Source organism: Melanerpes formicivorus, unplaced genomic scaffold, assembly GCF_026170545.1.
Source record: "Melanerpes formicivorus ecotype bairdi unplaced genomic scaffold, bMelFor1.0.p_v2 SCAF_2, whole genome shotgun sequence".
In the NCBI taxonomy this organism is placed as follows: domain Eukaryota; kingdom Metazoa; phylum Chordata; class Aves; order Piciformes; family Picidae; genus Melanerpes; species Melanerpes formicivorus.
The window spans coordinates 8,782,995-8,795,352 of NW_027142354.1; the positions used below are offsets into that span (position 1 = coordinate 8,782,995).

The 12,358-nt window shown below is 43.4% G+C and overlaps 1 protein-coding gene across 3 annotated transcripts in view; it reads right to left on the reverse strand.

Annotated features, from left to right (window-relative positions):
- Positions 1–12,358, reverse strand: part of HBS1L (HBS1 like translational GTPase) — a 71,061-nt gene that overhangs the window by 19,949 nt on the left and 38,754 nt on the right. For all 3 annotated transcript variants that reach the window (XM_068149906.1, XM_068149926.1, XM_068149915.1), the window contains 3 exons: positions 5,523–5,779; positions 4,895–5,060; positions 1,913–2,030 (listed from right to left, as the gene is read on the reverse strand). In XM_068149906.1, the coding sequence (XP_068006007.1) occupies positions 1,913–2,030; positions 4,895–5,060; positions 5,523–5,779 (541 nt within the window). The remainder of the gene's footprint in view (positions 1–1,912; positions 2,031–4,894; positions 5,061–5,522; positions 5,780–12,358) is intronic.

Consider the following 12,358-nt stretch of genomic DNA (forward strand, 5'->3'; position numbering starts at 1 on the left):
GACATCCGCCTGTCTACAACCTCCCTTCAGGTAGTTGTAGAGAGTGATAAGGTCACCCCTGAGTCTCCTCCTCTCCAGGCTAAGCAACCCCAGCTCCCTCAGCCTCCCCTCATAGGGCTTGTGTTCCAAACCGCTCATCAACTTCGTTGCCCTTCTCTGGACTCGTTCCAGCAAGTCAACATCCTTCCTAAACTGAGGGGCCCAGAACTGGACACAGTACTCGAGGTGTGGCCTAACCAGTGCAGTGTACAGGGGCACAATGACCTCCCTGCTCCTGCTGGCCACACTGTTCCTGATGCAGGCCAGGATGCCATTGGCCCTCCTGGCCGCCTGGGCATACTGCAGGCTCATTTTCAGCCTACCATCAACCAGCACTCCCAGGTCCCTCTCTGCCTGGCTGCTCTCCAGCCACTCTGACCCCAGCCTGTAGCTCTGCATGGAGTTGCTGTGGCCAATGTGCAGAACCCAGCACTTGGATGTGTTAAATCTCATGCCGTTGGACTCTGCCTATCTGCCCAGCCTGTCGAGGTCTCTCTGCAGAGCCTCTCTACCCTCCAGCAGATCAACTCTTGCCCCCAGCTTGGTGTCATCAGCAAATTTACTGATGATGGACTCGATGCCCTCATCCAGATCATCAATAAAGATGTTAAAGAGCACAGGGCCCAGCACTGATCCTTGGGGCACACCACTAATGACACAGACAAAGCAAAAACCTCTATACAGTAGCTTAGCTTTGGGTAAAATAAAAACATTTAAGAAATGGTTTATTACACCTTTGCTTTGGAGAATCATTTCTACTACTTCAAAAGGGCACCTTTAAGAGGAAAAAAAAATGCACACATTTTATGTCATGGAAGCACATTATTTTTGCTCTCTCCATTTTTTCCACATGTAACTAACCAATGTGAGAATGGCAAGGGAGTGTCATACTGAATTCAGTGGGCAACAATGCTGGTGAGGGGGTTTGGGAGCACAAGCTCTGTGAGGAGAGGCTGAGGGAGCTGGTGTTGCTTAGACTGAAGAAGAAGATGCTCAGGGGAGAACTTATTGCTGTCTACAACTACCTGAAGGAAGGTGGTGGACAGGTGGGGATTGGTCTCTTCTCCCAGGCAACCAGCACCAGAACAAGAGGACACAGTCTCAAGCTGTGCCAGGGGAGGTTTAGACTGGATGTTAGGAAGAAGTTCTTCATAGAAAGTGACTGGCCATTAGAATGGCCTGCCCAGGGAGGTGGTGGAGTCACCATCACTGGAGGTGTTTAGGAAGAGACTGGATGGGGTGCTTGGTGCCATGGTTTAGTTGATTAGATGGTGCTGGATGATAGGTTGGACTCGATGATCTCAAAGTTCTCTTCCAACCTGGTTAATTCTATTCTATTCTACTCTAAAGCCCAATACTTCTGACTTACCTACTGTTCCTAAAGCAAGTGGCAAGTAATCTCTTCAAATATCCTACTGAAAATACAGGTGCATTCTGCATCAACTTTGTTACCTATGTTATCTTTTCTCATTTCACATAAAATATACTGTTAAGTAGAAACTGCTCCAAATCTTTAAGCTCAAAACTACTTGAAATCTTTACTTTCAGGACTTCTTGAATATACATATACCACATCTGAATAGCTTTCAAAGCTCTACTCTGATTTTATCAAGCTGCTACCTAGTATTCAAATAACATCATTAATAAAATTTTCCTCTAAAAAGGTAACATTCCTATACTACCTCTAAAAAAAACAACCTAACACATTCTTTTTCAAGTTTAGAAAACTCATGAAAATCTCAAAAGCATCTTAGGACTATCAAGGACTCAATTTCATCTTAGATTTTAAAAGAAAAATACTTTGAAAGAAGAAAACCAATTTAAGAAAATATTGTAAATAATAATAATAATATTGGAAAAAGACCATCTCTACCTGTGCAGCTCCTGTGATCATATTTGGAATGAAGTCCTTGTGGCCTGGAGCATCCATCAGTGTAATTACTTTAGTCTTTGTCTCAAATTTGGTCATACCCACATCCATTGTCACTCCCCTTAAACAAAGCACGAACACAACGCACCATTAAACCTGCTTTGAATGCTTCATAGAGATACTAAGTACACCATTAAAAACAGTCAATAAATTATTCACTTCATAGCTTTCACTTGATTTGGCTTGCACAAGAACAACTGAAAGAAACCTGCTTGCTGGAAGAGCAGACTTCTAGAGCTGCCTTTCAGTAATTTTTGTCACAAAGAAACAAACAGCCAGAATTCAAAGTACTAACTCCATGCACCCACAGACTGTCCCAACAAGCACAGTGGGAACATGACAATTGTACTGTGCACTTAAGTCATTACTGATCTCACTTTTTGTACTTTGTGCTTCAGAAAAAGGCATCACAGAGTAACAAGAACAGTCAAGCATAAGAAAAACAGAGACATGGGACTATAGTAAGACAGTTATACATGTGCAAAGATCCACATGAAGAACTACCGATCATCAAGGAGGGATCACAGTGCTCTGCATCAGTTCCAAATCTAACATCCACATGTTCTGCACAGCACAGAGGGTAAGATTCACCTGACCAAATGCAAACATCTCTCATGCTCATGTCAGCATCTGAGTTAGTTACCTTAATCTCCCTTTACAGATGGGGCAAAGCTTCTCAGATACTTAAGGTATGACAAACCAAAAAGTACTCCCATAAATAATCTCCCCAAACACTCCAACCATTTACAGATAGCTCTAGGAAGTTTTTTCTTTAAAAAAAAAATCACAGTACAAAAAAAAAAAGTCAAAAATATAACTTCAGAAAACTTTTCCCTTAATATTTACAATCTCTTTTCTGAAGAGAAGGCTGTACCTAAATGAAGAACTGTTGAATACTAGAAATATCACAGATTAAGGGATATCACTTTTAATGCTCATGACAAGTATTCCATAAAGTTTACTTCCTGTTAGCATTTTACTCTCTGCAGGCAGGAAATGCTTGTCTCAATTTCTGGTTCCACATGTTAATTATATCCTACCACAGGTAGCTTGCACTAATAAAATATGGGAGTGAGTATGGTGTTTAAGTATTTGACTACAGATCTGTGAAAGGAATTGATCTTCCAAGTTTGTGTGGTTTACACCCGCCTACAGGGATCAAGAAAAAGATCTTTCCTTTATTGGCTTTTCCTCACTTATATCCTTAAGACTCTAGTGTCATGACAACACTACCACTACAGTAACATCACCCTTATTTGATATAAGGCCACTTATAAAATGTGAGTTTAAAATCACTTCATGACTGTTCCCTGCTCCTCTCTACCTGCATCCCCTCCAACACACACAGCCCCACTCAGGGTCTGCACACACATTTGTAAATGAAAGGACTCACACATGCAAAGCTTGAGCTATTTATAAGCACACTGCAAAATGTATCCACCCTTGAAAACAACAACTTTTCTGCAACAACAGTTGAGTAACACACTCAATAGGAACTGCCTTTCTCCATGGCCTTCAGCGTTGGTTCACATTGTGAAGGTTATCTTTCCAAACGGAAGAGCTTTTAATGCTATGAAAGTGTGGGTGGCAAGCAATTGTAAGAGCATAGAAAAGGAAATGTCTTCTTTTATTATTATTTTGTGAACATAGAATTATCATGTATTTAGTTTAGAATACATAGAATAGACCAGGTTGGAAGAGACCTTCAAGATCATCGTGTCTAACCCATCAACCAATCCAACCCACTAAACAACTAACCCATGGCACCAAGCACCCCACCAAGCCTCCTCCTGAACACCTCCAATGATGGTGACTCCACCACCTCCCCGGGCAGCCCATTCCAATGGGCAATCACTCTCTCTGTATAGAACTTCTTCCTAACATCCAACCTGAACCTCCCCTGGCACAGCCTGAGACTGTGTCCTCTTGTTCTGGTACTGGCTGCCTGGTACTGGGCTGCTTGTTTCACATACAGTGTTCTTAAAAACTCTTAACTAATATTTTTTAAAATACATAAAGAAAATTCCCCTTCACTGCTTTCCCATTACATACCTTTTCAGTATGATAAAATTAAACTTTTAGTTTTGCATTTCAATAAATGAAAGGCAGTGTATAAAGCACATGAACATATTTTGTTAATTATCTATTTTATTCAACACAGTGCAAGGCAGGTGATGAGGTGACATTTCAGACTTTGTTTATAATTACGACACTCAGAGAACTTTCTGTAGTGACAGAGCACTTTCCCCTACAACTGTAAACAAAGTGAGAGAACGATGGAAGCAATAAACCAGCAAGGCAGCTTTAAATGAGCTCACCCAGCACCCAGAAAAATTCTGCACTGTAGTTCTAACACTGCACTCTACAGCAAAGAAAATGCATGAAGAAATACTCAACTTCTCATTTGCTTAACAACCAAAAATAATACCATTTTTTCCCTTTTGATAAGATGTACTCATATAGACAAAGAAAAAATATTTGATAACAAGTAAGTATCTTTAAACATTTAGAATTTTTCCAGGGTGTCAGGTAATGATAGGACTGAGGGGGATGGAAAAAAAATAGAAATTAATAGATTCAGATTGGATGTTAGGAAGAAGTTCTTCATCATGAGGGTGGTGAGACACTGAAACAGGTTGCCCAGGGCAGTGGTAGAAGCCCCATTCCTGGAGGATTTTAAGGCCAGGCTGGATGTGGCTCTGAGCAAACTGATCTAGTGTGAGGTGCCCCTGCCCATGGCAGCAGGGCTGGAACTAGATGATCCTTGAGGTCCCTTCCAACTCTAACAATTCTATGATTCTATGATATTTTTACCAAAACATTATTAGTAGATTGGTATCTCCTAACAAATGCTGTTCTTTCAGGAAATAAAAAAAAAAAAAAAAAAAGAAAAAAGGGGTAATTCCCATTAAAAGAAGTTTCTACCTTTCTCTTTCTTCACCAGTTTCATCCAAGACCCATGCGTAGGCAAATGAAGCTTTGCCAGCCTTCTTCGACTCCTGCTCGTATTTGTGCATAGTTCTTTTGTTCACGTTTCCCAAGAGATAGAGTAGATGACCCATTAAAGTACTTTTACCTGCATCAACATGTCCTGTGGAGGAAAATAAATATCATATCAATTATCTGTTAATTTATACATTTTAAATACAGCACAAGAAGAAATCTACTCAAACAGATGACAATCACATGCCCCGAATAATGCTTCTGCAATCCATAGTTTCCCAATCCTGTACAACAGGCAGTTTATTGAAACTGTGAGCGTGGTAGCCATACAGTACCTCTAAAAAGAACACACTACAGGAATGACACTAAACCAAAGTACATTTTATTATATTGTCAAAATGAAGCCAAGTCAACCTTACTGTCCTAGTAAAGGCCATCTGAATGTACTCCCCTCCAAAGAATAATGGCCAAGCAGATGTGACTGAAAACAGTGCAAGATTTTCCTTCCCTTCCCTGCAGAGAGGACAGTTGTGTTTCTGTATCACTTCCAGATTCAATCAACACAGTTTTTAAACTCTCTGTTTGTAAAAATGTAGTTTAACAGTATTACCTATTACCACCAAATTAAGCAGTTGCTTCCCTCCTTGTCTCTTCTCCAACTCCGCTTTCACATCTATTTGTTGTTTTGTCTTGCTTGACTTTTTCACTGGAGTAGGCACTACATTCTGCTCTTCTGAAACCTGCATTACTTGAGGTGATGAAGCAGTCTCACAATTAGCTCTAAGTACCCCAGAAGCTACGCTGGAGTCTTCAGTTAACAATCCTTTCTGAGGTGTATTAACGTGGCCATTTTCTTCAGCAGTCACACTAGGGGGGGTAAAAGAAAACACAAGGAATGCAATGAGAGAGAAGCCACAGAAATACCGGATAGAAATTGAATTTCCCCTTCACTATCATGTAAGCCCCAGAGAGAGTATGTGATAAGCCCATTAAGGTGGAAGTGATAATAAGCAGCTGGATACAAACCACACAGATAACAGCTCTGAATATCTTGTCTGAAAAGCACCGTGTACAAAAACAAGATAAGAAATAATCTTGCAAAATACGTGAAACAGATAAATAAAAGCTTCCCACAGCCACTTCTTTCAACAGGGAGGGAGAGTCCTGCAGAGCAACTAGAGAGAGCTACTTGTCTGAAGCAAGGGCCCATGACAACTTTGAAACATCAATCCTGAAACAGCCTCCACATACATTACAGCTGAACATAGCAATGTTCTATTGCGGGAACAGCAACACAGCATAGAGAGTGGATACTCAGCACATCTAACTGCAAGGCTACATAGAACCATGAGCTCCCTAAAATTAAGTGCCAGAGTTTGAGGGCCAGAATGATACTGGTACAGAGGCCAGGCTGAGACATAAACTAACTCTCACAAGATCACACGGATCACTGGACCCACTCCATCAGGTCCAGGTCCATACTATATTGAGGACTCCAGACCTAGACACAGTACTGCAGCTAAAGTCTCACCAGAGCAAAGTGGCAGAATCACCTCTCTGCTGGCAATGCATCTTTTGATGCAGCCCAGGCTTGATGGCCGCACTCAAAGAGTGGCTGTCAATGGCTCCATGTCCCAGTGGAGGCCAGTGACAAGCGGAGTCCCTCAGGGATCAGTCCTGGGACCTGTCTTATTCAACATCTTTGTGGGGGACATGGACAGTGGCATTGAGTGCACCCTCAGCAAGTTTGCTGATGACACCAAGCTGTGTGGTGCAGCAGACACGCTGGAAGGAAGGGAGGCCATCCAGAGGGACCTTGACAGGCTGGAGAGGTGGGCACAAGCCAACCTCATGAAGTTCAATAAGAGCAAGTGCAGGGTCCTGCATCTGGGTCGAGGCAATCCCAGGCACAAATACAGGCTGGGCAGCGACTGGCTGGAAAGTAGCCCTGAAGAGAGAGACTTGGGGGTGCTGGTGGACAAGAAGCTCAACATGAGCTCTCAGTGTGCACTTGCAGCCCGCAAAGCCAATCAGATCCTGGGCTGCATCAGGAGAAGTGTGGCTAGCAGGTCGAGGGAGGTGATCCTCCCCCTCTACGCAGCCCTGGTGAGACCCCACCTGGAGTACTGTGTCCAGTTCTGGAGCCCCTATTACAAGAGGGATGTGGAGGTGCTGGAACGTGTCCAGAGAAGGGCCACAAGGATGATCAGAGGGCTGGAGCACCTCTCCTATGAGGACAGACTGAAGGAGTTGGGGCTGTTCAGTCTGCAGAAGAGAAGGCTCCGAGGTGACCTAATTGTGGCCTTCCAGTATCTGAAAGGGGCCTACAGGAAGGCTGGGGAAGGACTTCTCAGGATCTCAGGTAGTGATAGGACTAGGGGGAATGGAATGAAGCTGGAGGTGGGGAGATTCAGGCTGGATGTGAGGAGGAGGTTCTTCACCATGAGGGTGGTGAAACCCTGGAATGTGTTGTCCAGGGAGGTGGTCGAGGCTCCGTCCCTGGGGGTGTTTAAGACCAAGCTGGATGAGGCTGTGGCCAGCCTGATCTAGTGTGGGGTGTCCCTGCCCATGGCAGGGGGGTTGGAACTAGATGATCCTTGTGGTCCCTTCCAACCCTGAATGAAACTATGAAACTATGATTCGCCTTCTGGCCTGCAAGCACACACCATCCACTCATGTCCAGCTTCTTGTCCATCAGCAACCTCAAGCCCTTTTCCACAGGGCTGCTTTTTATCACCTCATCCCCTAGTCTGTATTGATAGTGAGGATTGTTTCCAGCTCAGGCGCAGAATGCTGCACTTGCTCTTGTTGAACCTCATGAGATTTATGTGGGCCCACCTCCCCAGCTTGTCCAGGTGCCTCTGGATGAAATCCTGTCCCTCTGGCATATCAACAACACCACTCAGCTTGGTGTCATCTGCAAACTTGCTGATGGTGCACTCAATCCTACTCTCTGTATTACTGATGAAAATATTAAACAGCACAATCCCAGAACAGACCCCAAACTTCAGTACACAAATCACTGACCATTATAGTATATTGACAGTACCTACAAAGTACAGTGTTTAAAACTTCATCCAAGTAGAGGCTTCTTCCCCATAGAAAACTAAAAATCCTTTCCCAATGCAACACTACCATGCTGCAGGCTGTTTTCTATGGAGCAGGGTCATGAATGCTCTCAAACTTGCATCTCCACATCCAGCATAAATTTTTCACTCTCAACTTTCTGTAACACCCCAATGAACTTCCCAGTTCTCCTTTTAAACTTCTATAATTGGTACCTCAGAATCCCACATTGTGTCATTTCTGCTTTTACTGGACACTACTTCTCATTTTCTGTCTGCATAGGAGCATTTCCATTGTGTTCGTACCTTTCCATTACATATACCTCAGGTAACCACATAGTCCAAGTATGTCAGTCTACTGAACAAAGCAATTTAACGGCTAGGATATAAAATAATTAAACCTAGGAAGTGTTCAGACTGAACACAAAACTGGGCTCTCCTAATAGCACTAAGCAACACGACATTCTATAGATCATCTTTTTTCCCCCCCCCCTAGTTTCAGACCTCATCTCTGTCATCAGTAATACAGCAGAATGATTGATTTTTGGCTCAAAGCCAAGGTTTTCTCTTGAGTTAGAGATCCCAAAGCAGAAATGTAAACACACTTTTTTTTGGCTAAGTTCCCCAACCTAAGACCACAGTCTTGCATCAAGTCTGGATACACAAACGTTTCTCAAATTGGCTTAGCAAAGAACTTAGTGCACACTGCACAGACTGTGCCCACGCTTTTGCATAAGGCATAGACGACTCTATAAAAAGCCCACTCACAAGAACTTATGCCATCAAAATGTTTTAAATCACATGAAGAAGGGCAAGTTTATATCAAACTACTGCCTCAAGACACAATCAAGACATTTTACATCTGACACTACGAAACCAGCTGTACTGTATCACAATTTAGCCTTAGACAAGATTCAGCACATAATATTCTACCCTGACAAGCTAAATACCGTTTCTAAGAAGACAAACTTGACTGCCTAAATTCCAAAAGTTACTAAGCCATGACTGCTTTAGACATAGCTATGGTGAGGATGGAAGAGGTTGCCCACCAAGCCAAGTCTAGCGGAGAGGTGTCCCTACCCCTGGCAGGGAAGTTAGGGTAGATGATCTCTAAGGTCCCTTCCAACCTAGTATCATAGTATCAGTCAGGGTTGGAAGGGACCACAAGGATCATCTAGTTCCAACCCCCCTGCCATGGGCAGGGACACCCCACACTAGATCAGCCTGCCCAGAGCCTCATCCAGCCTGGTCTTAAACACCTCCAGGGATGGCGCCCCAACCACCTCCCCGGACAACACATTCCAGGGCTTCATGGCGAAGAACTTCCTCCTCACGTCCAGTCTGAATCTCCCCACCTCCTAAGCCACCCCCACCTAAGCCATTCTATGATTCTGTGGACATTTTACTTCATAAAAACTGACTCAAAATAACCAAGCTGAATAAAGGCCACAGAGGACACAGTCTCAGGCTGTGCCAGGGGAGGTTCAGGTTGGATGTTAGGACGAAGTTCTATACAGAAAGAGTGATTGCCCATTGGAATGGGCTGCCCGGGGAGGTGGTGGAGTCGCCATCACTGGAGGTGTTCAGGAGGAGACTTGATGGGGTGCTTGGTGCCATGGGTTAGTTGTTTAGGTGGGTTGGATTGGTTGATGGGTTGGACACAATGATCTTGAAGGTCTCTTCCAACCTGGTTTGGTTTATTCTAAATAAAGGCAATCATGCAGAGAATTGAGGTGACAAAGCTTTCTACATATTAAAATACTACATTTAAAATCAAGGTAATTGTTGCTTGAATCATATATTGAGAGCCTCCTATTTACAATTAACTTTCATCAAACATCTTTCATCAAGATTAAGACAAACTTCCATCTTTTCCCCTTTTTTCCAGATAAACTTCCATGTCAGCAAAACATCTAGCATTTTCACATTGAAGTACTATGACTAACACCACTATGCAAAGGTCACACTGTCCTGCAAATAGTGTATTTTACATTGATACCAAGTTTTCTTCTTTGAAATTCTATTATTTGAAGTTCTGGAGAGAAATAGTTGTATAAGAAGCTCTGTCAAAGCAGCCTTAACAGTTGGCTGCAGTTTTCTGCACTCCTTCCCAATCTACATTTAAAAAGAAAATTATTACTTGCAGCTTCATCTAATTAATGTGCCCATAAACATAACTCTCTTGTTTTACTGTAGCTTTCCAAAACATATTCAAAGACTGCCAAACCAAGCCTATTAAAAGGCAAAAATGTATTTTGAAAGCCATGTTATTTATAAACTTCTAAATTCTATTTTGTTTAGCTAGGTGATAATTTCTTTTCTACTCCCAGATGCTCAGATCTCCTTCTAGGCCAGTATCTATGTCAGTAAGGACTGGGGGGGGGAGACAAAACAAAACAACAAAAGAAAATACAAGATAGGTGCTGAGTGATAGAATTCAAATTGATTACAGCACCTGAAAGAATGGTGGCTATTGCCAGATAAAATAAGTACTCTCTCTATTCTAAGTAGCTTTTATTGTGACTCGCTCCTTAAGGCTGCCAAATAGTTTTCATGTTGGATAGTACAACAAAAGTGCTAGACAGGTGAACTAACAAGTGAGATATTTCTGCAGCCATCAAAACATTTGGCCTTGCCATGTTTTCAAGGCTGCAATATTTGAGCAGTCAGTACACTGCTCCATTTAGAAGTTTCAGATATTACCATGTTTTGGAAATCTAAAAGCAACCTGTGCCATAACAAACCAAGACCTGTCATTTCAGTGGAGAAAGATCAGAATAGATAGTATATAATCTATTTACAGAGTATCTCTGATGAATCACAAAATCACAGAATTAACCAGGCTGGAAAAGACCTTCAAGATCAAGTCCAACATACCACCCAACACCATCTAATCAACTAAACCATGGCACTAAGTGCCTCATCCCATCTTATTTTAAACACTTTCAGGGACCATGACTTAACCACCTCCCTGGGCAGCCAATTCCAATAGCCAATCGCTCTTTCTGTGATTAATTTCTTCCTAACACCCAGCCTAAACCTCCCCTGGCACAACCTGAGACTGTGTCCTCTTGTTCTGGTGGTGATTGCCTGGGAGAAGAGACCAATCCCCACCTGGCTACAACCTCCCTTCAGGTAGTTCTAGATGGCTAAGCAACTCCAGCTCCCTCAGCCTCTCCTCATAGGGCTTGTGCTCCAAACCCCTCCCCAGCTTTGTTGCCCTTCCCTGGACACGTTCCAGCAAGTCAACATCCTTCCTAAACTGAGGGGCCCAGAACTGGACACAGTACTCAAGGTCTGGCCTAACCAGTGCTGAGTACAGGGGCATAATGACTTCCCTGCTCCTGCTGGCCACATATTTCTGATGCAGGCCAGGATGACATTGGCCTTCTTGGCCACCTAGGCACACTGTGGGCTCATGTCCAGCCAACTGTCAGCCAGGTTGCTGTGGCCAATGTGCAGAACCCAGCACTTAGATGTGTCCGTCTGTCCAGCCTGTCAAGGTCCCTTGCAGAGCCCTCCTACCCTCTAACAGAACAACTCCTATCCCCAGCTTGGTGTCATATACAAACTTACTGATTATGGACTTGATCCCCTCATCCACATCATCAGTAAAGATATTGAACAGAATGTGGCCCAGCACTGATCCCTGGGGGACACCACTGGTGACTGGCTGCCAGCTGGGTGTGGCACCATTCACCACCACTCTCTGGGCTCAGCCCTCCAGCCAGTTACTAACCCAGCACAGAGAGCTGCTGTCCGAGCCACAGGCTGACAGCTTGGCCAGGAGTTTGCTGTGGGGGACGGTGTCAAAGGCCTTGCTGAAGTCCAGGTAGACCACATCCACAGCCTTCCCCACATCCACCAGGTGACCACCTGATCATAGAAGGAGATCAGGTTTGTCAGGAAGGACCTGCCCCTCCTAAATTAGATAATTCAGCTTTTGCTGCCTAATGTTGGAGAGAGTGAATTTATTGCTAAGTACCTAAACAGGAAGACAGGCAGATGAAATGCACAATTCCAGTATCACAGAAGTACACAAGGAGAGATGCAGCAGTAAGACCCTGACAGCTGGTTATTCTTCAAGGCAACCAGATGAGTAGTTTATTGAAAGCTTGCTAATAGCTCAGAAAAATGCTAACAAGCTTCATCTCTTAACAGGCATTAGAAAAGTGAATTATATTGCAAATGTTTCTCAGTAAGCCGTTTCAACTGATACTTCTCAATACTGAATTGATTTTGCCAGAAGATAGGACTTACAGGCTTAACATAGTAGAACCTTGTGTATCACTAGGGCAACCAGTTGAGGGCATAAGCAAGTCAACTACATTAAGCAAGCATCCTCAGTAGCATAGTTCAAACTGGGTCTGAGTTACATTAA